At 47.1% G+C, this 24209-nt stretch overlaps 1 protein-coding gene across 1 annotated transcript in view; it reads right to left on the bottom strand.

Annotated features, from left to right (window-relative positions):
- LOC123361640 (kinetochore protein NDC80 homolog) overlaps positions 1-11702 on the bottom strand; it is a 30689-nt gene extending 18987 nt beyond the window's left edge. The window contains 7 exon segments of the mRNA XM_045001682.1: positions 689-782; positions 2300-2389; positions 5234-5336; positions 8125-8300; positions 9222-9348; positions 9935-10006; positions 10988-11702. Coding sequence (XP_044857617.1) covers positions 689-782; positions 2300-2389; positions 5234-5336; positions 8125-8300; positions 9222-9348; positions 9935-10006; positions 10988-11091 — 766 coding nt within the window. The 5' untranslated portion in view covers positions 11092-11702.
- Positions 11703-24209: the final 12507 nt, after the last annotated feature.

Here is a 24209-nt window from a genome sequence, read left to right as displayed (position 1 = left end):
CCGCTGCCAGGCACTTTAGAAATGCTTACAGGCAGATGGTATGCAATAACAAGAGATGACACTACCAACAGGAGAAGCCCTGTCTTGGGAACGAAATAGTCCAGAGAGGAAAATAGAAGTCAGTTTCCACTATTCGATGTGATTTGCAAAGAGAAACCACACCAGAAAAGATTCACTCTTAAAAATGAGCGCCTTGCAATATTCTATGAGCAGGCAGACGAGCAGCTGCTAGTTCTAGGAGAGGGTGTGGAATCCTGACCCAATATCAAACCAGCTAGGACATAGACGCCAAAAGTGACCAGTGATTTTGAGTCCCCAACTTGAGAGGCTATAAAGGAGCTTGGTTAACAGAAAGTACTGAGCACCCACCCTTTGAAAGTCAGGCCCCTTTAAGGCACCTCCACTTGGGCAACCACAAATTAAGGCATCAAGTCACTTTGCACTTCTGAAAATCATGGCCATAGTGAAGACACTTAGACCCGCACTTTTAAACATCAGCATTTTCCTAAATAAGATATCTAAATATGAATGTGGGTGCTTAACTCTAGGCAGGCACCAGCATTTGAAAAATGCTCATGTTGGCCGTACTATAAACCCTGTAAGGAAGGCAGTAAGTGTGACAAGGCCCAGAATTCTACTAGCCTGCATGTGGTTTCTTGCAATAGCTAATTCAGATGGCCACATTTACTTAGTTTTGCCTGCAGTTCCGCATCCATCTCTTCAAAAGCATCTCCTCCATTCATGAAATGATCATAACCCTTCTCAGTGTATTCCATAAGTAGCTGAAAACAAACAAACAATGTCATTTTTAGAGCTTTTTAAAAACATATTAAGCAAGCTTGGCATACAAAGCCACGTGGCAAACCAACACCTTAGTTAAATATTATTAAAATGGACATACAAGGTCACAAGTTCTATTTTAAAGCTTGAATGTAATGACAACCCACACAAACCACCCTTTTAAATCTAAGAAGGTGCTTTAGGGCAAATCCTCAGTTAGAAGATTGGGTTATTTTTGTTGCTTTTAAAAAGCAGCTTCCACTTCGGGATCTTTGTTTCCTGGCCTGGGTGTCCACTTGCTCATTGCAGGCTGTAACCTGGGTTTCTCTAGGCCTGACGTCAGGCCCAGAGCTAACCAGAACTCCATGCGCAGCATGCCAGGTGCCAAGGTGGGAAACTGACACAGGTATGTGAAAATCCCCTTCTGGTCCCCACCAAAAAGAAATCAGACTGAGACCTCACAGACCAAGAAGCTGATTTTTATTTGAGGTGGGAAAGGTACTCCCAAATCCATAACTTGCCATGTGATTTACGGGTGAGCAGAGAGGAGCAGTTAAACAACCAGATGTCCTCTGGGCTGCAAGCTCTGAAAATAGCTGCTCCTATTTTTGAGAAGCCAAGCAACTGGCCACTGAGGTACAGGGAAAAAGCCTTTGACTTGCATGTGTGGTCCCAAAGTGGGACCCCTACCAGGAACTGGCCACTCCCCCTTGCCACATCAGCCCAGTGGCATAAGCAGTATGTTCTCTTCATCTACTCCCACTGCTTCTGTGGGAAGAGCAGAATGTGCTGACAGTGTTGGGAAAAAGAGGTGGCTTCAGGCAATGGTCCAGGCTATCAGCCACTTGGCAGGGAGGAATGGGTGAGGCGAATCAAAGGATGGCAGATCTATTCCTCTCCTTCACCACTATATTAGAAAGGTACAAATGATGATAAAGTACAAACATATCTGTCTAAAATGATTTGCCTTTTTAAGAGATAGCTCTTCTCATCCATACATCAATGTATTTTACAGGGGTAGATCAGTGTCACACTCATTTTACACAGGAGAAAAAGCTAAAATAAATTGCCCACAGTCACATAGTAAGTTAGTAGCAGTCAAGAATTGAGTCCACTCTGACCACCACCCCTCCTCCCCATCCCATGCATTATCCACCAGATGAAATCGCCTCTCAAAGCATGCTAGAAAACAAGGCTGTCCTTTTCTCCCTTCCCTTCTGTAATTAATCCCCTGGACAGCTAAATCCCACTCCAGTTGTAAACCATAGGTATCTAACTCATTATAGAAAGCAGTGTGTTTTTTAATTATTATTAAAACAACAGTTCTTACATTTACATTCTGTCCAACTCTTTTGGAATAGCACTGAGAACAATACACACTTGAGTATGAACGGAAAAAAGGCTGATTAAAATCCAAATTAAAAACCCCATACAAAATGGGAGCACATTTACTGCATTCGCTACTTTTCCTAACAGTGTAGTGAACATTGTCTGATGAACAATTAATATAGTATGATACCTTATTAACTACAATTTCATCTTCACCCTCTCCTGACCAGCACTGAGCATCGACAAGCACATCTGAGTTCCTTCTCATGACACTGTAGATCTAAAAAGGGACAGAGTGTAAATCTCACAAATTAGAAGTGTACGGTGTTCACTGGAGATTCTTATTCGATATCACCCCTCACTAACCTCCATATCAGAGTCATATTTGTATTAAGAAAACAATGTGAGGAGGCAGAGCTAGCCCCATCAGGGTGGGCTGCACACTTTTAGAGCTCCCTGTTTCTTTGGTGTGGTGTGTATCTCTAAACAATAAGCTAAACCCCTGGTACTACAGCACAATGCTGAAAAAAGGAATCTTAGTGATTCTAGGCCAAAGTCTACTCCTGGGAGAATTCTGTGCTACTGTGCACATGCATAATTAATGAGCCATGCATATTTTTTATTTTTTTGTGCAGAAAAAAGCTTCAGCTGAAATGTTGCTTCAGTTCTGCCTTTTTCCCTCCACCAAAGGGTGCTGTGGCACCAGAAGAGCAGCAGCTCCCAGCCAGCAAGGGAAGAGAAAAAGCCTGCCTTCTTTGTAGCACCTGTCAGGCCAGGTCAGGAGGCAGGGACTATGGAGAGACAGACAGACAGCATGGAGTGCTGGGGGGAGGGGGCTGTCAAACGGGCTCAGAAGGACTAGTCAGGGAGGGAGGTGCAAGGCCACATGGTGATGCGAGAGGGAGTGAAGAGCTACATAGGAGCAGGGGGAGTGGCTGGGTGGGGGACACAGAGGGCCATGGGGACAGGGAGGAGGTTCAGGGACACATAGGGACAGGGGGAGTGGGTACAGCACGACATAGGGATGGGGGAGTCAGTGTCTGGGTGGGGGTGGAGGGACATGTGGACAGGGGGTGCAAGGACACATGGGGGTACAGGAACATATGGGGACAGGGGCAGATGTGCCTGACTGAATGGGAGAGGCTAGGGGTCAGCCAGGGGCTGCAGGGGGATGCTCCCTAACAATCCCTACCCTCCCACCCCCCCGCAAAGAAACCACCCTGTTCCACACTTTTCCCACCCTCCAAGTTCACTCCCAGGCTTCTTCCCAGCAATTATTTCCCTCTCCCTCAGCTCTTCCATTACCCCTGACTCCCCCAAGCCTTTGCACCACTTCTGAGGTGCGTGAAATACAGTTCTGTATTGTAGTTTAAATGAATTCTTATTCAGTTCTGCATTAATATGCCTAGTAAGGAATCTATTTCTCAAAAAAACATTTCCTGAATCTTTTTTGCTGTCCTTATTGTTACACACATACTTGCTGACAGGTATTTTGAAATAAATGACCAAAAATAACTGAAAGTGGTGTGATTATATTGTTATTTATTTTAAAACAATGTGCACAGATTTTTTAAATTTTTTGTTGCAGAATTCCCCCAGGAGTAAAAAAAGTCTCCTTCGGCAAAATTACATGGAAACGTTGCTCTATTAACACAGTAACTTGGTCCAGGTAAGCCCCTGACTTCACAGAATAGTGTTACATCTGTTGATGGAGCACTGGAATCTGTGTTAGTAGATGGTTGGCTGTGACACAGTGGCGGTAGGAACGATGGAAGAAGATGGAAGAATGGATGAAATACCCAGGATTAATGGGAGTGGTACAACATTCTGCTCAGAGCAGCCTGCTAAACTGTCAAGGGGGGAAGAGTTCTCTTCACTAAGTGTCAGTATATTTTGTCTGTGACTTTTACAGTGAAAAACAAGCCCCTGCACACCACCTAGATAACTGCCACATATATCAGAATTAACATAACTGATGTGGTCAAAAAAGATTCATACTGCAGGGATCATAACCCATTCTCTTCAATCTGTTAATGGCAATACATTTCAAAGAGACAATTAAAGAATGGAATAGCAGATTCTGAGGAAACACTATGAAAATCATGGGAGGGTCTCAAAGAAAGGAAAGAGAAAACATATTTTGAGGATAAGCTTAAAGCACTGCAGCTTGATACAAAGTCAACAGGGCAGGTGTACCTAAAAAACACCAGGAAGTTCTATGAGTAAGATAGCAATCACCACACTGCAAGACTTTGTACAAGAGATGGGTTACTGTCCGTCCCCCACCCCCACCCCAGCTACATGTGCCCTGCTGGGTACCATCACATGTAAAGATTGCCAATAAAAAGGAATTTTCTAGAGGAAGACAGAAAGAAGTTGATTGACTAAGGCTAAGGTAAGAGTCAGTTACTATAGAAAAAGCCACTTTTCCTCCAACAGATGCAGAGACATTACCTCAGCTGCCTTGTCTGCTTATATCTGCAGTCAAAAAGCCAGACAGCTTCTGAATCTAAGATATTGCTGTAGGGCCCTAAGGCTGCATGAAGACGATTAAAAACTCCAGATCATTTCTATAAGAATCTAATGTAGACCTGTTTTCTCTTGTTTATTCTTTCCTCTTACACACACATACTCACCCACCATAGGTATTGTTATTTGTAATAGTTACTACTTTTCATTTCTCTAGCATCTTCCCTTTGAGGATTTCAAACCACTTCAAAGAAGATAATGAACGTATACTGACAACACACCTGTGCAGTAGGGAAATATTATTGTTCCAGTTTTACAAAAGGGAAAACTGGGGCATAGGATTAGGTGCCAGATTTTTAAAGGCATTTAGGCACCTAAAGAGGCAGATAGGCACTTTTGAAAATCCCCCTAGATGCATATACATGTTAGATATGTAAAACCCATCAATTTTGATGGAGTTAAGTGACCACCTTGCTTAGATGCTCTTTGAAAATCCCACTGTTAGGTGGCTCTCTCCATCTTCAGGCACCTAAATACTTTTGAAAGTCTGGCCTTAACTAGTCCAAAGTCAATGGCAGAGCCTGGAACAGAACCCATATGTCCCTGCTCAGCTCAGATCCACTGGATCACAGCTGACCTCCCTTTCTCACCATACCTTGATGCAGTCTATTAACCACACTAGTGCAGCGGCAACCTGAGGCCAAACATGTGGCACACCCACGGTGTTCATGGAGCTTTTGGGCAATGGGAAGGGATACCTACAAGGAAAGAAGAGTTAGAGCAGTTTCCAATTACCTGAGCATGATTATAATCAGCAGAGAATAAAAAGACATCTCCCTGCCAAATAGATTTGATTTATTGGACACACGCAGACTTCTGACTATTTTACTGATGAACGTTCACTATTTTTAACACTACAGATCATGAACTGATCATATTCCTTTTATGTGCATCAACAAACTCTGTCAGCTAAGGTCAAATTGCAGTATCTTTGCCACTTGTAAAGAAGTTTAAAAAAAAAAAGCACAACTCAGTTTTGGATACCAGGTGGAGTTTGTGGCACCAGCGATTAGAAAAATACCCTTGAGTTGCAAATAGAGTACTGTGACACTCTGGCACCCCAATATTCACCACTGTCATGTAATTAGGATATGTTTTGTACAAAGTATGCCTTTGAGATATTATTCTAAAAGTCTTGACCTGCTAGACAGTAATATCTCATTGGATCGTATCTGCTACCATCATACGTGAAGATATGAAATTTGGCTAGGTATGTGTTACTGAAACATGTTGTAAAGTTGAAAACACCCACAAACAGCCTTTCAGGTACAACAGTAAAAAGGCCAAACAATGTTAATGGCTTATTAAGGAAATGCACACAAGCACAAGGATTACCCCAGGAACTGTGTACAATAGAAACCTCTGAGAGAGAGCACTACACAATGGGAAATTGCTGTGACCTGGGTCACAGCAAAAGAGCTTTCCAGAAAGTGGGAGGAAGATAAACAAAGGCAGAAAATGATATCATGATGGTAACTCACTCTCCCTGCAACAACACACCTGGAAACACCTGAGGGGAAAGACTGAATTGTGGGAAATGATGGTCCCAGGCTAGAAGGACTTTTAGTCTGCGTATGAAAACCTGGGAAAGCCAAGGCAGCTTGTGCCTTAAGAATCTGCCAGCCTGTTTATCGCTCAGGGTGAGAATTTGTTAATTCATATCTTACTTATCTAGACCTGGTCTACACTGGAGGGGGTGGGAATCGACCCAAGACACGCAACTTCAGCAACAAGAATAGCGTAGCTGAAGTCTTCATATCTTAGGTCGACTTACCTCACAGCGCGGGGTCGACTGCCACTACTCCCCCGTCGACTCTGCTTCCACCTCTCACCGCAGTGGAGTACAGGAGTCGACAGCAGAGCAATCGGGGATTGCTTTATCGATCCCCGATAGCTTGATCACTACCTGCTGATCCATAGGTGTGTTAAGCTCTGCAGTTTTTGTTTATTTACTAAGGTAATCTGCTTTGATCTATTTGCTATCTCTTATAATCTATCTTTTGTATTTAATAAACTTGGTCTTTGTTTTATCTAAAGCCAGTGTGTGGAATTTATTACTTGGGGCAGAAAGTTGTTGCATCTCTCTCTCCACATTGAGAGAGGGGCGAATTGTCTGAGTTTATGCTGCACAGTTCCCTGTGCAGAGCAAGATGGTATAATTTTGGGTTTACACTCCAGAGTGGGGTGCGTGCCTTCCCAACTGGGAGGTGCCTTAGCTGAGCCTTCCCATGCAGAGCTGATTTCAGCGTGTGTGTGAAGCTGCAGCTGGGTATGCCCCTATCTGTGTATGTTGGTGAAAGAGCAAGCTTGGAGAGCTTGGCAATTTATAGCACCACAGTGTGATAGGGAGCCCAGGCTGGTGGGTTAGGCAGGCACAAGGGTACCCCAGTTCCAGGTGGCACCCGTGTCGGGGGGAAGGGAAGAGGGGGAAACCCATCACAAGTACAACCTATCTGGAATCACTGAGAAACAACAAAACTCGCTGTGTCATTTAACAGGGATTTCACCAATTCTGGAAGAAATCCACAGTGGGATTAGTCAGGCATAGGTGCATTGAAAAGAGAAACTCAAGTAGTTTAGATGCAAGGCACTGATTGTGTGAAAAAGCAAATCTACTGCTCAAAATATTTCCCTGCAATATCAGAAACCCAAACATCACAGCATTACTCTAGTGCATGGGAACCAGAACATAAAATAGACCCATCTAGTTTCATGGTCTATGATAAAGCAAGGGCAAAAAGATAGAATAGAAGTGCTGAAAGTAAGTTATTTCGGCTTTCATAGTTTTGGCATTACTAGTAATAAAGATATGCTTTAGTCCAACAAATTATTGAGCTCAATACAAGAGTAGCTGGGTGAAATTCTATCACCTGTATTACCCTGGAGGTTGGACTAGATGATCTAATGGTCATTTCTGGCCTTAAAAACTATGAATCTGTAACTCTGAAGTCATACAGAGAAAAGAATGTTTTAAGCTATGATATTTAGCCTGAAGATGCCCTTGTACAAGCTTCAAGCATTTTCCAGTGTCTCTTGAACACGGCAACCTAGCAGTAGCTAGAACCTACACCGGCAAATGGAGCCAATTCAAATGCTTAAAGGGGGAGGAAAACGTTGAGGTTGAAACACTAGAGGACAGCAGGATACCCCTAAGGGAACAAAGTTAAAAACAACCAGAGGCTGAGCGGAGTCAGACAATCATGGAGCCTGAGAGCTGCAGTGACCTGGTGGCAAAGCCTTCACTGAAAGGAACTGGCATTGTGTATACCAACAGGGCACCTGGGTCCCATTGCAGGGCCTGACACGAGAACCACTGCCTTGTTTAGACACCAGAGCCTGGATTCGACAGTGGGGACCTTCAAAAAAAGATAAAGTTATTAATTTTATGTTGTTCTCAGAATTTTTTTTATCCAGATCTTTATCTTGACTCTGTCTCTTTGAACATAAGGATGCCCACTTTATACAATCTCTGATCAGCTCTGGTACATACCCAAGTTCTTTAAGACTTTGGGGATCTCCTCTTCAATTTTAGAATCAGGAAGTTCATAAGAAGGGCACAAAAAAGCATATATAAAAGCAAAAATCCTGAAAAAGTCCTTAGTAGATGGAGTTTGGAGAGATTTCATAGAGACATTCTGGGCATAGCCATTCTCCACAAGAAACCAAGAAAGGCAACAGACACAAAGATTAATACAGACCCCTAATCAGATATTGACCAAGGTGAGGTCAATGTCAGCATTTATCTTGAGGAACATTAAATTTTCATTGCTTCTAATAGAAGTCACTATAAGTACACTGATCAATACATTCTGAATGGGTATTTTCAATTTAAAACAAAGAACTCTCCTTCGTTACAGCCACACATTTCTGGAAGAATCCAACATTCAGAGGGGGAGATAGAGAGGCTCAGAAAAAAAAATATTCATGTCTGATGAGCCACTGAATAAACTGAGATTTGTATATGCTCTCTGTTAAGTATACACCAATGATAATTGTAGCATTGTTGTCCTCAGAAGGTAAACAACTTATTGAAAAAGTGACTGATTGAACAGATGTTCTTTGTGCCAGCACTTCTGATGGCTCAACAATATCTGCAATATCTAAATTTTCAGTTAAAAACAAACACTAAATCATATGGCATTATTCTTGCCCTTCTAGATGTTAATCTTCCAAATGTGACCCAATCCCATGCTGCTTTACTAAACTGCAGGAGAGAGATGCAAACCAGCCCTATTCATCTCTACAAAGTGTTAATTCTCAGGTCTAATTAGGGCAATTTTAATATCAACTGCACATTTTAGCAGAAACACTCAGCTAATTTCGGATTGCGGGCATAACCTGATTAAAGCACCACCAGTTTCCTCCCCAATCTGAAACCTGCTTATCACATGGTTTCTCCTCCCAATCACAAGCTATCCCAGTTGTATATTCTGTGTATCACATGTACAATCCTAATTCTGTAACAGAACCAACTAATCTATTGCCAAAGATGACAGCATCCCATGTTTGCAGTTAGAATACATCATCGTTATGAGCAGATGCAGCAGACACTGATGGCACAGTGGGTGGGAACACAGGTATACCTCGCAGAGCTGTCGGATGCACTGCTGAATGTAAGTCTTATCATGAAGTGGCCTGGGATCCTTTAACTTTTCTGTGCCAGTAAAAAATCCCCATGGAGTATTTCGTGACGCTCCAGAATCACTTGTCCTGAAACCAAACAGAGAGGTTTAAACCACTTTGGATCACATGCTGTGTGCTTTTAGCATTTACAAAACACCAGAATCACACTGGATAGGATATCCAAAGTGTACAAGAACTATAAAATTCTCATGCTTCAAAGCATAAACCAATCATCCAATGAAGGCAGTTAAGAGGGGGGAAAAATCGCCCCACAGGCAGGTTATTCCACAACTGTCCATTACAGAGATTCATACATATTCCTCTGAAGCATCTCAGACCTGCTACAGTGATCTCATACAGGATAGCAATCTTCCTATGCACTTACATGATTCTCATTAACATAGCATTTGTGCACAATTCCTAGGGGCCTACTCTGTAATCTAATGAATGAAAAAAATCAAGCAGGAAAAAAAGCCTTTGAGGGGAAAAAACAAAAACAAATCTTTTAGGTCTTCTTTATACATCAAAACAGGCCCCCTTCCCCAAAAAAGGGACACACAAATATTTCCCTCCTGCCCCCTTTGCAAGCCACTTTTAAAGCCTAGAGTTTTAATTATTCACCATTTTATACAGAAAATATTGACAGACAAGTCAGGAGGCATTGTAACAGTACCTTTTCACAGAAAAGCTGTTTTTTCCTTCAGAGCCACCAGTGTACTTAGATATGCTCAGCTTTGATCGTTCTCTATAGAAAAGTAACAAAAAGTTACACTGTAATTTAAAGAGTTATTATGCTGCTAGTGGTTTCACAAGTATTGTTACATGACCCAAGATTATTAGGAATCTGGATTTTTGTTTTTAATTTGATTGCTTACACAGTGCTGTCAAAAGCACAACTTCCACACAAAGTGAGAAAACTGACTTCACTGGGGAAGTGGTGGTCTTTTACATAGCAACAATGGAAAAAAAAAACACTGAAAAAAAAAAGTGTGACATAACTCCTCCCACCTCCCAAATAGGCAAGTAGATTGATTAGATTGCAGGTGTCATAATAGTTATTTTAATTGACAATTTACTAAATTTCAAGACATTGTCCCTTTAAAGGGCTTAACACATCTTTCATATTGAAAATTCTAATGTGGAGTTGATAGTAAAATTAGTTTACAATGCATTATTTTTAAATGGCCAGTGTTCTGTTAAGTCAAGTCAGTGTGGTGTTCTTGTTTCCATGAACCTGCCTACACAAGTGAAATTTACAGGCGGTACTACTAGTGCCACCTATCTGAAATGATGTTAGCCTTAGGCCAGGTCTACACCATAAATTTACATCAATATCACTAGGTGAGTGGTTCTCAAACTTTTGTACTAGTGACCCTTTTCACATAGCAAGCCTCTGAGTGCAACCCCCTCCCCTTATAAATTAAAAACACATTTTTATATATTTAACACCATTATAAATGCTGGAGGCAAAGCCGTGTTTGGGGTGGAGGCTGACAGCACATGACCCCCCAGGTAATAACCTTGCCAACCCCCTGAGAGTCCCAACCCCCAGTTTGAGAACTCCTGCACTAGGACACTCAAAGGTGTGGTTAGATGCGAACTAGACATCCAGGTGCCATTTATCATAACAGTGAATCTCTTCACACCAAGGCCACAACAAATAACCACAACCCTCCTCCTCTCAGTTACATCAGCCTAAGTGTACTTAGATAGCAGCAGCACATACGTTGCTTGAGGTGTATATAGACCAGCTCTACTTGTGTCCTGAACTCTAATGGGCAGCAGGGAGGCCCGGCTATTGCTACCACTGGAAGATGAGCCCCGTTTCATCTTGTTTAAGCTGCAAGACAAAGGACTGTTAGCCAAAAAATGCACAAAAGGAAAACGGGAAATACGGATCTTAAAGGTGACACAGAACAGCTATTGGAGAACCCAGCCAGAGCCTGAAGCCAGGCCAGAAACAGGAATGTGGGAGGGAGCAGCTCAGGGGGGGACTAAACAAGTCCCCCATATTAATGGATCTCAGACAGACTCTTTTCTCAGTTTGGCTCATGAGAGTTCCCTGACTGGGCCCAGTTTTGCTTTAATTTGTTTAAATATTTTGTGGAGTCCCTGACACAGAAACATAGCCCATCACATCCACCACTCCCATGGCCCTGTCCTCTAATAAAGGCAGAATTCATGTGTAAAGGTCTAACGGGGCTGCAGGCAACCATCCCTAAAACCAGATCACCCCACAGTCCTGTGTCGCGTGGCAGGGGAAAAAAATGCCTCTGGTTCCCTCTACTCCTCAGCTGGTGCCTGCTCCCCTTCTCCTGCCACTCAGCTCCCAGCAAAGCGCACAAGTCACAGCATTCCTTCCCCGGAGACACACACTCCTGGGTAATGGCGCCAGTGCAGGGGCGGCTCTAGACATTTCACCGCCCCAAGCAGGAGCCGGAGGGACCAGTCCACTGGAGCTGCAGGACCAGCGGACGCTCAGCAGGGACGCCTGTGGGAGGTCCACTGGAGCCGCCTTCCGCCCTCCCGGCACCGGCAGAGCGCCCCCCGCGGCATGCCGCCCCAAGCACGCGCTTGGCATGCTGGTGCCTGGAGCCGCCCCTGCGCCAGTGACAATAAAGGGCCCAGCCCCAACAGGGCAGGAGTCCCGCGGTAGCCCCCCAGCCCAGGATGGGAAGGAGCCGGCGAGCCCTGCAAGCACCTCAGTGCAGACGAGGGGCCGCGTCAAGAGTTGGGTCCCCATGTCCCCCTCCCCCGTTAAAGAGCAGAAGGAAAGCTCCGGGGTATCTAGTCTGAGCCCCAGCTGCAGGGCTGCCCCGGGGAGCCCCTGAGCGGAGCGGGGCGGGGCGGGTCCCTCCCTAGAGCTGCTGGTGCCATGGCAGCACCTCCGGATGTATGTGTGTGTGTGTGCGTGTGTGTGTGTGTGTGAGAGAGAGACCGGGGGGGGGGGGGGGGCTGTGTCCAGCCGGGTATTTACCCCCCACCCCGGGCACTGAAGGGGCCCCAGGTTCCTTCCCCGCCCGCCTCAGGCAGGAGCAGCAGCAGCGAGGCGCAGACACAGCGGGGCGCGGGGCGGCTCCAGCCAGAGCGGGGAGCGCGAGCAGGGAAGGGGCGGGGCATGTGAAGCGGCGGGGCGGGGCCTGGCTCCGTACAACAAGATGGCGCCGCCCTGCGAGCCCCCGGCGCCCCGCCCCGCCAGCCCCTGGGCCGGCCCGCGCTGGCTTGCGCCGAGGAGCTGCTGAACCAGCCCCGCCCCCTGTGCCCGCCGCGCCCGGGCTGCGGGAGAGTCACCGGCTTCCCCCCGCCCCCGCTGCTGTGTCTGGCGGGGACCCGGGGAGACCGTCTGCAGCGGCGCCGGGAGCGTGTCTCTGTCTGGGACCAGCCCGGGGCCTTTCCCTGGCGCTTCGCTTGTACTGGCCGCTGCCGCCGCCGCCCCCCAGCTCGTCCCCCCCCACCACACACACACTGATACACAGACGCTGCTGGCAGAGGATGGGACCAGTCGCTGGCTTAGCGGGTCGCCCCCATTGCCCGGCCCGGGGAGGGCTCCTGAGCAGGGAGCTGGAACAATGTGTATAGCGGGGGGTAGGGTGACCAGACAGCAAGCTGAAAAATCGGGACTGGGGGTGGTGGTGGTAATAGGAGCCTATATAAGACAAAAAGACCCAAAAATCAGGACTGTCCCTATAAAATTGAGACATCTGGTCACCCTATGGGGGGGAGGTGTTGAGAGATATTGAATCAAACTGTAACCCTTGTGTATGATGGGAACCATTTCAAGCCTGGGGGGTGTATGGCACCCCTAGTTCCAGCACTTCTGCTACCAGGGCCGGCTCCAGAGCCCAGCGGGGCAAGCACCCGCCTGGGGCGGCCCTTTCCCGGGGGGGCGGCAGGCTGGGCCGGCGGACCTGCCGCAGTCATGCCTGCGGAGGGGATGCTCGGCCGGCGGCTCCAGTGGACCTCCCGCAGGCATGACTGCGGACGGTTCGCTGGTCCCGCGGCTCGGCTGGACCTCCCGCAGGCATGCCTGCGGCAGCTCAACCGGAGCCGCCGGACCAGCGAACCGCCCGCAGCTGCGGGAGGTCCAGCCGAGCCGCGTGACCAGCGGACCCTCCGCAGTCATGCCCACGGGAGGTCCGCTGCTCCCGCGGCTCGGGGGCGCCTCCCGGGCATGACTGCTTGGGGCAGCCAAATTTGTAGAGCCGCCCCTGTCTGCTACTGAAGGTTTATGGTCTGTTTAGCTTGTGCCGTAGTCTGTTTGCTGCCACAAACTGGAAGCTCCCTCCCAGGCTGACTTGTGAGTAGAGAAAGAGACAAGGTGGCTGAGGTAAATCCGTATTGCCAACTCCAAACATTCAAAAATCATGGGTCAGGCTCACAAAAATCCTGAGATTATGTAAAAATACTAGATTTGGTGTTCTTTTGATTTGTCTTCTGCTTTTTGAGCCTTTCACATGCAGTGGGGTTGCATTTTGAAGCTTTCTCCATAGCCAAAAGGGCTAGAAACTTTTTTTCCCTTTAAGAATGAAAGCTGAAATCATCACAAATCCACTTGACTCCAGGAGCTGGGGCTTTAAGGAAAACAATCCTTCTGATGAGAGTCATGATACAATTATGAGTTGGCAACACTGGTTCTTGGACCAGCTTCTCTTGGTGAAGGAGACGCTTTCGAGTTTCACAGAGCTCTTCTTCAGGTCTTAAGTACAAATAGTTCACATGCTCAAATGGAATTCATAATTAGACAGACATATTCCCCACACTGTAACACTGGGGTGGCTTGGGGCTCTGTGGGTGTGGGGTGGCTTGGGAGACCCTTGTGGGGAGGCTGAGATGGGTGGGGGTAAGGTGCTCGGGCTGTGTGACCCACTGGGCCTGTCTGCTCTGTTGCTGTGTCTGATTTCCCTCTCTGCTGTCTGCCTCACCCTAGTTTGAAGAGGACACTGAGGAAGCTGGAGGAGGCCCGGACGGTGTCTGTCTATGTCTGGGTCAGTAAGGACCCCCACCCTAGGCTCTCTGAGAGCTGCATTTGTGGCATAACAGGGCATCCTTCACTCCTCTGGGGATTATAGTCTGTTAAATGAGGATGTAGCTGTAAATTGAAATAAACCAGTCAAGGTGACAGGCCCCAGGATCTGTGTGGGAGTCTTGTTATATAACTTGTAATACAGCTTGGTGTAACTGAAGGAGTCAACAGGCTGTACTGCTGCCTAATTAAAGATTCACAATTTAGATTGTGTAGTCCCAGCAGCCACAGCATACCACCGGGAATAGGATCCCTCAACGTGTTCACTTTGGAGACAGGCACCTAATGTTAAGTCCGGTGACTGATCCAGGAGGATGCTGAAAATCATTTTCAGCTGAAAAATGAGACCCTTTGAACCTTTTCAGAAAGCAATTTAACTACAAATCACTTTCATCACCGTTATAGAAACTGGTAGAATTATAGAATATCAGGATTGGAAGGGACCTCCAGAGGTCATCTAGTCCAACCTCCCGCTCAAAGCAGGACCAATTCCCACTAAATCATCCCAGCCAGGGCTTTGTCAAGCCTGAGCTTAAAAACCTCTAAGGAAGGAGATTCCACCACCTCCCTAGGTAACCCATTCCAGTGCTTCACCACCCTCCTAGTGAAATTTTTTTCCCTAATATCCAACCTAAACTTCCCCCACTGCAACTTGAGACCATTACTCCTTGCCCTGTCATCTGGTACCACTGAGAACAGTCTGGATCCATCCTCTTTGGAACCTCCTTTCAGGTAGTTGAAAGCAGCTATCAAATCCCCCCTCATTCTTCTCTTCTGCAGACTAAAGAATCCCAGTTCTCTCAACCGCTCCTCATAGTCATGTGCTCTAGCCCCCTAATCATTTTTGTTGCCCTCTGCTGGACTCTTTCCACATCCTTCTTGTAGTGTGGGGCCCAAAACTAGACACTACTCCAGATGAGGCCTCACCAATGTTGAATAGAATGGAATGATTACATCCGTTGATCTGCTGTTCTGGTAGTACTACATGTATTTATTTCAAATGGTTATTGCTAATATGGTTTCTGTTGATGACCCATTATTATTAGGGATGTAAAAGGTTAACGGTTAAGCATTAGGCTTAGGGTTAACCAACATTAACCATTAATCCTGGCTGCGCTAGGCTGGCCAGCCAGAGGGACCCTGGCTGGCCAGAGCTACCTCTGTTAACTAGTTAAACCATATAATTCTAATTGTTTAACTGATTAACTTTTTTAACTGATATTTACTTCCCTAATTGTTATCTGCCTATATAGTCCCATCCACATGGCATCTGCATGCCATTCTTACCACAATTCTATCATATTTGGCTCGCACAGACTTCTACACTTGAATTTGTTTGAAAAATTTGGTGCATGTGCTAAGTCTGCTGCATAGCTGGAACAGGGGATCTCTTTCACTCATACCATGTTTTCTGTTTCCCCAGTAAGATGTATGATGTATGGGTTTGGAGAGTAACAGAATCCCTACACAGAGTCAATGGCTATTCTTGAAGACCTGGTGATAGAGTTCATCACAGAGATAGTAGGTTCTATTAAGAAATCTGCTTAATTTGTTTCTAGACTGTAATGACTAGAGAGAATGGTTAGGAAAAATCTTTCTAAAAAAGATCGTTATCAGTGGAAGGAAATGGGTTCGTTTTCTAAAGACTCTAAAAGTAGGCTTCTTTTCATTTTTCCCTAAAAAGACCTAAATTTAAAAAAAAACATACAGAAGTTTAAACCATTAATAAAGGCCTTGGGATAGTCCAGTAACTGGCTGATTAAACATCTGATTTGCATCCCAGCAGTCACTAATCCATCATCCTTCCAAGGTTGAAAATTTCCTACATTCAGCAGTGTGTATAGCATTTTTAAATGATACTTTTAAAGGGAAAAAAATGTCATCAGCATGGAAGCATGTCCTCTGGAACTATGTCCAAAGCATCAAGAGGCATATGACTATTTAGCGCATCTGGCATGTAAATATCTTGCGACACCAGCTACAACAGTGCCATTCGAATGCCTGTTCTCACTTTGAAGAGACATTGCAATTAAGAAGTTGGCAGCATTATCTCCTGTAAATGTAAACAAACTTTTTTCTCTTAGCAATTGGTTGAAAAAAAAGTAGGACTGAGTGGACATGTAGGCTCTAAAGTTTTACATTGTTTTGTTTTTGAACGCAGTTGTGTAAAAAAAACCCTACATTTGTAAGTTGCATTTTCATGATCAAGAGATTGCACTACAGTATTTGTATGAGGTGAATTGAAAAATACTATTTATTTTATCATTTTTACAATGCAAATATTTGTAATAAAAATATAAAGTGAGCACTGTACACTTTGTATTCTGTCTTGTAATTGAAATCAATATATTTGAAAATGTAGAAAACCTCCAAAAATATTTAATAAATTTCAGTTGGTATTCTGTTGTTTAACAGTGTGATTAATTGTCATTCTTTTTTTTTACTTAATCGCGTGAGATAACTGCAGTTAATCAACAGCCCTAATAAAAATGGGTTTTAGCTGCCTTTGCACTTAAGGCTTGTAATAATTTAAAAATAAGAGGCAAAGATAATTATTATAGTGTGTGTAATATATATATAAAATACTCTCTCCCCTTGTTAATTTACTGGCTGTCAACCCCATTGTGGGTGTAGGGATTTCTGTTTCTTTTATTCAGGAGGTTTTATTATGCACTATTGGGAGTTAGTGCACAGCCATGTCATCATTATAAAGGTTCAACTAGCCAATCAGAACATGGTTTTGGACCACCAGTGTTCCCAGCCAGACTCCCAATAATAAGGATAAGGCTGATCCTACAGTTTATCCATTTCAAATCAAGGAAGGAGAAACAAGCTAGAGGTAGGCCTGTACTGAGTTTTTGGTACTACACAGATGTACCTGCACTAGTGTAAGCCTCTAGTACAAATGCACTGCCCCAGTGCAAAATGTGATTTGCACCAGCAGGCTTTCTTAGGTTTCAAATTAAAAACTCCAGTACAGATAAAGGTCATAGTAAAGGCTGTGAGTCTTTCACGGATTCCATGACTTTCTGGGACCTACGTGAATTCTGCAGCTGCAGCGGCTGATACTGCTGACCCCAGGGCCACCTGAGCTTATTGGAAAAGCGTGGGAGGTGGGTGGGCGCAAGGCCACCCACTTCTACAGGTCCCTCCCCCAGCCTAGAGGGAGGGACCACTGGACCCTGGTTCCAAATGAGTACTTGGGACAACTAATGAAAAACAGGGTCAGGTGTGATGGTCAGAGGTTCAAAATGAGGGATCCAGATGGGGACACCGAACAGAGGACAGCACCCACTGATCCTCAAAGGCGTCCAGGGAGCCAGTGGACCCTGCCCAGTGGAACTCTGCGCAGAGGTGTGAGACTAGGGGGAGGACCGAAAATAGGCCTCACAGCCTCAGAGCACCCCCTGGTCCAGCATCCTCCTCCTGGTGTTATAGATGGTGACCTTGGCCAGCGCCAGGAGGAGGTTGACGAGGAGGTCTTGTGACTTTGTGGGGCCACGGATGGAGTGTGCAAAAATGAACAGGTGTAGGGAAAAGTGCAGCCAGAACCTCAACAAGAGATTCTGGAGGAGCCGGAATAGGGCCTGCAACCTGGTGCATTGAAGGTAGGCCAGTGTTCTCCCTCACGCCGCAGAAGGGGCAGGCCTCGGGAATGGGGGTGAACCGCGCCACATACATGCCTGTGCTCAGAGCTCTGTGAAGGAGCTGCCAACCAATGTCCCCAGCGGGCCATGGGACCAAGGGGAATAGAGGCTGGCCCACCGGGTCTCCTCACCCTCTACAGGTGGAAGGTAGTCCGGCCATTTGGTGTTGGGGCGGGACACAAGAGTGAGGAAATGCAACGTGTGGAGCACAAGCGTGTACAGTTGATCCCTAGGTGCGGTTCAAAAGTGGACAGGGCCACCTGAGCTGCTGGGGCAGCCCTGGGGCCAGCCCCACTGGCTGCTGCTCCGGTGGCCCCCGGCAACTGATTCTGGGCACTGTTCTGGAGTAGCAGTGGTGCCCCAGGCTGCCTCTGCCCGGAGAAACAGCAGCAGGGCCCCGGGCCACCTCCTGGGCCAGAGCAGTGGTGGGGGGCCACGGGCTGCCCCCCACCTGGAGCGGCAGCACCTCAGCTGCCCCCCTTTCTAAGTGGCGGCAATGGGGACCCAAGCCACCCCCTGCCCAAAGCAGAATCAGGAAGGACCCAGGCTTCCCCCTGCCCGGAGCAGCAGCAGTGGTGCCTTGGGCTACCCCAGCCCCCTCCAAGCAGCAGCGGTGGTGCCCAGGCTGCCCCCACCCAGGAGCAGCAGCAGGGCCCAGGGCTCCCACCTCCTCCCCAGGAACAGCAGCTACCACTGCCCTCAGCACCTAAGATTTAGTTAGGAGTATTTTTAGTAAAAGTCACAGACATGTCACTGGCCATGACTTTTTGGCTATTGGCTGTGACCTGCCAGTGACTTTTACTAAAAATACCCATGCCTAAATCCTAGCCTTACTCATAGTTAATAACCCAGTAATAAAGGAAACTGGAATTACTTGCTCTGGTCACTAGGTGGCAATAAAGGGGCAGTCAGTTAAAGAGCGTTTTTTAGAAACGCTCACTATAAATTACAGACAAAAACTATGTTAAAAGAACATTACGTTTGCAAAGTTAACCACTCACACAAAAAGAAATACCAGATGTACATTGCTTGTGCAACCTTACTTTGCATATGTGCTTACCTGGTGCATATGCATTATTATACAGTCTTTAATTATCATTATTTTGTCTGTCTTGGAGTTTTATACTGACCCCATCACTGCAGTAGCTGAGCACCTTCCATGTAACATCAATAGAAGTAGCAAAGCCCCTCACTGACTTCATATATTCTCTGGTGCTTCTGGGATCATAACTCTGCTGGGCCAGATTAGGGCCAGTTTTTTCAGAGTATTTACTGTTATATATTCAGGCTCTGCTCCCACTGACTGCACTTGCAGCTGTGACTGCTCCACGCTCTGCAAATTAGACCCCAGGCTCTCAAGTCAGGCACCCAGAAAATGAGGAACACGCAATCAGTGACCACTTGTGGAAAGTTCAGTTTGAGTGACTTGCCCAGCATCACATAGGATGCCTGTGGCAGAGGCAATGATAGAATCCCGGTCTCCAGGGTAGCATTCATCTGCTTTAACTATGAGAACCTCCTTTTCTCTTGCTGCAAACGACTGCTTCATTGGGTACACACCTTCCAATTTTTGCAACAAATGAGGCAAGGGTCCTACAGGCAACAGTCTCCTGTACTGCACAGCCCTGATTCTTCCCCAAAGCCAGTCCATGCTGTGCACTGAATGAGGCAGGGGTTCTGTGGGGAAAAAATAGTATGTGATCATGCAAAGAAAGACTGGATCATAATGTGTATGCACAAGGGGGCCAAATTAAGGTTGCACAGACAACCTTACAACCTTCATTCTGGCATTCCTGCCTCTTCTCCACCTCTGGCTCCTTGATCCAGTCCCATTCTCCTTGCCTACCCTGTCCCAGTCTCCACTCTTCAGGCTTCTCATCCCAGTCCCAGTCTCCTTGCTCGCCTAGTCCTAGTTTCTCCTTCTAGCAATGGTGCCAATTAGGCAAGGGTTGGGTCTAGGATCTGGCCAGTTCCTGTGTCTGATTTCTAGCATCAGGCACTGGTGCTCCTCAATCCCTCCAATTCTCTGTCTGTGGTTCATAATACTTTAGTCTCCTGTGGGCTGTAATACCTTGATTTAATTTTGGTTGCTGGGTTTAGTGTCCAGGGGCTGCATGGTGTGGGTGGCCCGTGACATGCTGAAGGTCAGACTAAATGATCTGGTGACTCCGTCTTGCCTTAAATTCTGTGACTCTATGACCTTCATTTTACGCTACTTACCCTCATCTAATCCTCTGAGCTCCTAGTCCCTGTGTGGTTCTGTGAACCAATCCTCTCTGCTTCCTGGACTCCCAGTGAGTCATAAATAAGTAACTGGGCTGGGCTGTTCATCTGCAATGGGCACTGGGATTGAAAAAAATGGAGTTAGAAACCATTGTGATGCCTCATACAACCCTGAAACACCCGGGAAGTAGATAAAAATAACAATTTCCATTCACTTGTGAATTCCAGCAATTACTAGGCAGCCCAGTTCCCTTCTGTATAAGAAAATCAGGACATAGAGTTGGAACTCATAGTTAGAATTCTCACACAACAGCAGTAAAAGGAGAGGGGTGTAGGTGCAAGATAATGAGATGATGAAGTATAAAGGAGCTGGGGTGTCCTTGCAAATTGAGTACCACAAATTACTTATTTTATAGAAAAACAGAATCTCAGAAAATCTCTCTCTGCTGAGGATCCCAGCAAAGGAAATTGTTCAAACATCAGAGGCAAGGCTAATATGTTGGCACTGGAGTTCTTTGCACAGATGATATTGGAAGGCCTGCTCTGTAGCTGCAGAGGCTTTGTTAGCTACATTGAATGTAGAGGAAAAAATAGCTTTGACCAATATCTTAATTACTAGAGTGGCTGTCTGGGGAACACATCTGTGGGAAGTTTTGGCCTGCAGTCCCCAGGGTAGTAGGACTAAATTGAACCACACAGTGGGGGAGGAGGGGAGTTTTCTGTTGCCCTTTCTGCCTTACTTGTCTGTTTTGTTATCAACATTATTCCTTGCTAGCTGCCTGTGTCATGTTTTGCGGAGTCACTCTATCAATTAGACGGACGAACCAACGTTGAGTCCTCGGCTGCTGCCACTTTGGGAAGGTCCATCCTGGGATCTGACCTTTGCAGCTCAGGGCCCATCTCCTAATACAGATGTACAAATTCTGTCTGTGAAAAGTCTGTTAAAAGCAAGCTCCTAACCACAGACAACTTAAGCTGAAGTTTCATTCAGTGGGGAAGGCGGGGGGAGGACAGACGCCTTACTGAGATGGTTTGTCTGTAAAGCGACTTTTTGAGAAGAGAAACTTCAGTTGCAGCTGCTGATGCACACAATGGAGGAGGGAATGAAGATTTTGTTCAAAACCATGGTCGGTATTTTTAGTGTTTCTGGACATTAATTCAGTTGCTATTTGCAGGGCTTAACTGACAAGAATCAAACTGTAGTCAAGGGAAAACATTCAGAAAAGCAATCCAAAAATAGATGAGATGTTAGAATGTTCTGCTGAACATCATCCTCTTGCCTCAGCAAAATGCAGCTCAGGGTATTTCCAGGACTTTAGCAGCGTCTCATACTAGGCAAAAATTTCAACATAGTCATCCCAGACAGCAGCTGCAAGCAAGGGCTCGGGGGTGGAACACAGGACTGGGAAGCAAGAATTCCAGCTTTGTCACCAACTCCTTTTCTAGCCTTGGGCCAGTCTCAACCTCTGCATTTCAGCAGGGCCGCCCAGAGGATTCCGGGGGCCCGGGGTCTTCGGTGGCGGGGGGGCCCTTCCGTTCCGGGACCCGCCGCCAAAGTGCCCCGAAGACCCGCGGCGGGAGCCCCCCGCCGCCGAATTACCACCGAAGCGGGACCGCCGCCGAAGCGCAGCCCGGTCTTCGGCGGTAATTCGGTGGCGGGGGGGGCCCGCCGCGGGCCTTCCGGGCACTTAGGCGGCGGGTCCCGGAACAGAAGGGGCCCCCCGCCGCCGAAGACCGGGCTGCACTTCGGCGGCGGCGGCGGGTCCCGCTCCCACCCCCCGGCCCCGCCCCCGCCCCCGACGGTCCCGCTCCTCCCCCCCGCCCCGGTCCCGGTCCCGGCCCCAGCCTCTTACCGAGCACGTCTCCGGCGGGGCCTGAGCTCCGTCCCGCTCAGAGCCGCGTGGGGAGGGGGCGGGGCTGTGAGCTCCACGCCGAGCGGAGGCAGCTGCCCCGCCCCCTCCCCACGGCGCTCTGAGCGGGGCGGGGCTCAGGCCCCGTTGGAGCTCCCAGCCCCGCCCCGCTCACTACGCAGCTCTGAGCAGGACGGAGCTCAGGCCCCGCCAGAGACGTGCTCGGTAAGAGGCTGGGGCCGGGGCCGGGGCGGGACCGTCTCTGAGCGGGGCGGGGCTCAGGGGCCCCGACGGAGACGCTGAGGCTCCAGGAGAGGGGTGGAGGCGGGAGCCTCCGCTCTTCTCTTGGGGGCCCCTGCGGAGCCCGGGGCAAATTGCCCCCTTTGCCCCCCCCTCTGGGCGGCCCTGCGTTTCAGTGTCCCCATTTGTAAAGCAGGACGTAACAATCCCTCACTTCTCGGACACCCTCTTCCAGCAGCATCGTTCCCAGTTTGTAGGAGTACCCGGCCCTCCAGGTAGGCCCCTTCCTTTGTCCCACCCCTTCTGAGGTTTCACTGTCTGTAACAAGGTTCTTCACCACCATCAATACTTAAATAGTGACCCCCTCCAAATCCTGCCCCCATCAGGGTTTACTTTTTCCTCAGACACTCACCAGAGTGGTGCCAAACAAGTGCTCCCACCGCTCACTCTCAGTCCCACTGGTTTGAGAACTCCTTCTTCCTTCCAGATTCCCTTTTACCCCCTGACCTCTTAGCAAGTTAGTGACCCCTGGGATTTCTTTCCCTCACGTTCTTGCTCCCTTCCCTAGGGCCCACCGTGAAAGCTACTTCCAGGCTCCAGCAGCTTATTCTCTTTCTCCATCCTGGATCTGCTCCATAGGAGAGGATGCAGAGCCTTCTTACCACCACATCTTCCCACCAAATTTGTACCTAGTCGCTTGGGGTTTCATCCCCAGTCTGGGACTCAAGCCTTCTCACAGTTCTCTTCCCCAAGCCCTGGATACCTGCCCAACCCTCTCTTCTCTAGGCATGTTCCAGTACCAGCTATAGGAGAGTTTTCTCTTGAGAGATTTCCCATTCTCACTTTTAATAGCACCAAGGACCACCCCCACCCCCTTAATCTGGTTCAGCTGGGGAACATCTTTCCTTAAAGGGGACAGTCACCCTGTGACATGGGGATAATAGACGTCCTTACCTCAATTCGATCCTATCTACATAGCACTTTAAAGATATAAAACATTAAATGTTACTACTCTGATCATCAATATTTGATCATAAATTCTGACTGGTGCAAGAAAACAGCCAAACTCACATAAATACCAGAATTTCATAGAATATCAGGGTTGGAAGGGGACCTCAGGAGGTCATCTAGTCCAACCCCTTGCTCAGGCTGAACTAATCCCCAGACAGATTTTTGCCCCAGATCCCAAAATGCCCCTCTTAAGGATTGAACTCACAACCCTGGGTTTAGCAGGCTAATACTCAAACCACTGAGCTATTTGTACCAGCTTGTCTTGTTTCTTTCTCTGACTCCTATCCTATGCTCCCTGCAGTGGTCTCAGTGTTGCCAACACTGAGTCTCATGCTGTTTGTAGTTTTTCTTAAAGCCCCAGCTCCTGGAATCATGTGATTGTGTGAGATCTCAGCTTTAATCTAAAAAAAGTAAGTTTCTAGCTCTCATGGCTATTGCAGAGAAAAGGTTGAAAACGTGAATCCTAAAGACTCAAAGACCAGAAAACAAATAAAAAGAACCCTACATTAATTATTTTTAAAATCTCATGATTTTGAAGGCAAATCTCATAATTTTGGGGGGTTGACTCATGATTTTTGAGTGCTTTGGTTTGGCAACACTATGTTCTCTACATATGCTTCATTTTTACTCCATTCCAAGCTCTGCTGTGGAGTTTATCTTCACACATCAGCACTGTGAGGAGAGCCAATGAACAGAAGGCATAGCTGCTCAATCTGTTTCCTCAATGTTCGCTTTGGCTTTCAGCGCAGGAAGCCTATTGTCATGAAAAGGCACCTCCACCTCCAAAGAGCTAATCAGTCAGGAGCAGGTGGAGTTGGAGTGGAGGAGAAGTGGGGAAGTGGAAGAGGGAACAGAGACACTGGTTGGCAAGGACACACTGTCACAGAGGGAAGCTTCCCACATCTGCAGCTGGGCTTACAACAGGATGGATGGAGCAAGTGAGCTGTGTGAGCG

The sequence above is a fragment of the Mauremys mutica genome, chromosome 1 (assembly GCF_020497125.1).
Source record: "Mauremys mutica isolate MM-2020 ecotype Southern chromosome 1, ASM2049712v1, whole genome shotgun sequence".
Classification (NCBI taxonomy): Eukaryota; Metazoa; Chordata; order Testudines; family Geoemydidae; genus Mauremys; species Mauremys mutica.
This window is presented reverse-complemented; position numbering and strand designations above follow the sequence as displayed.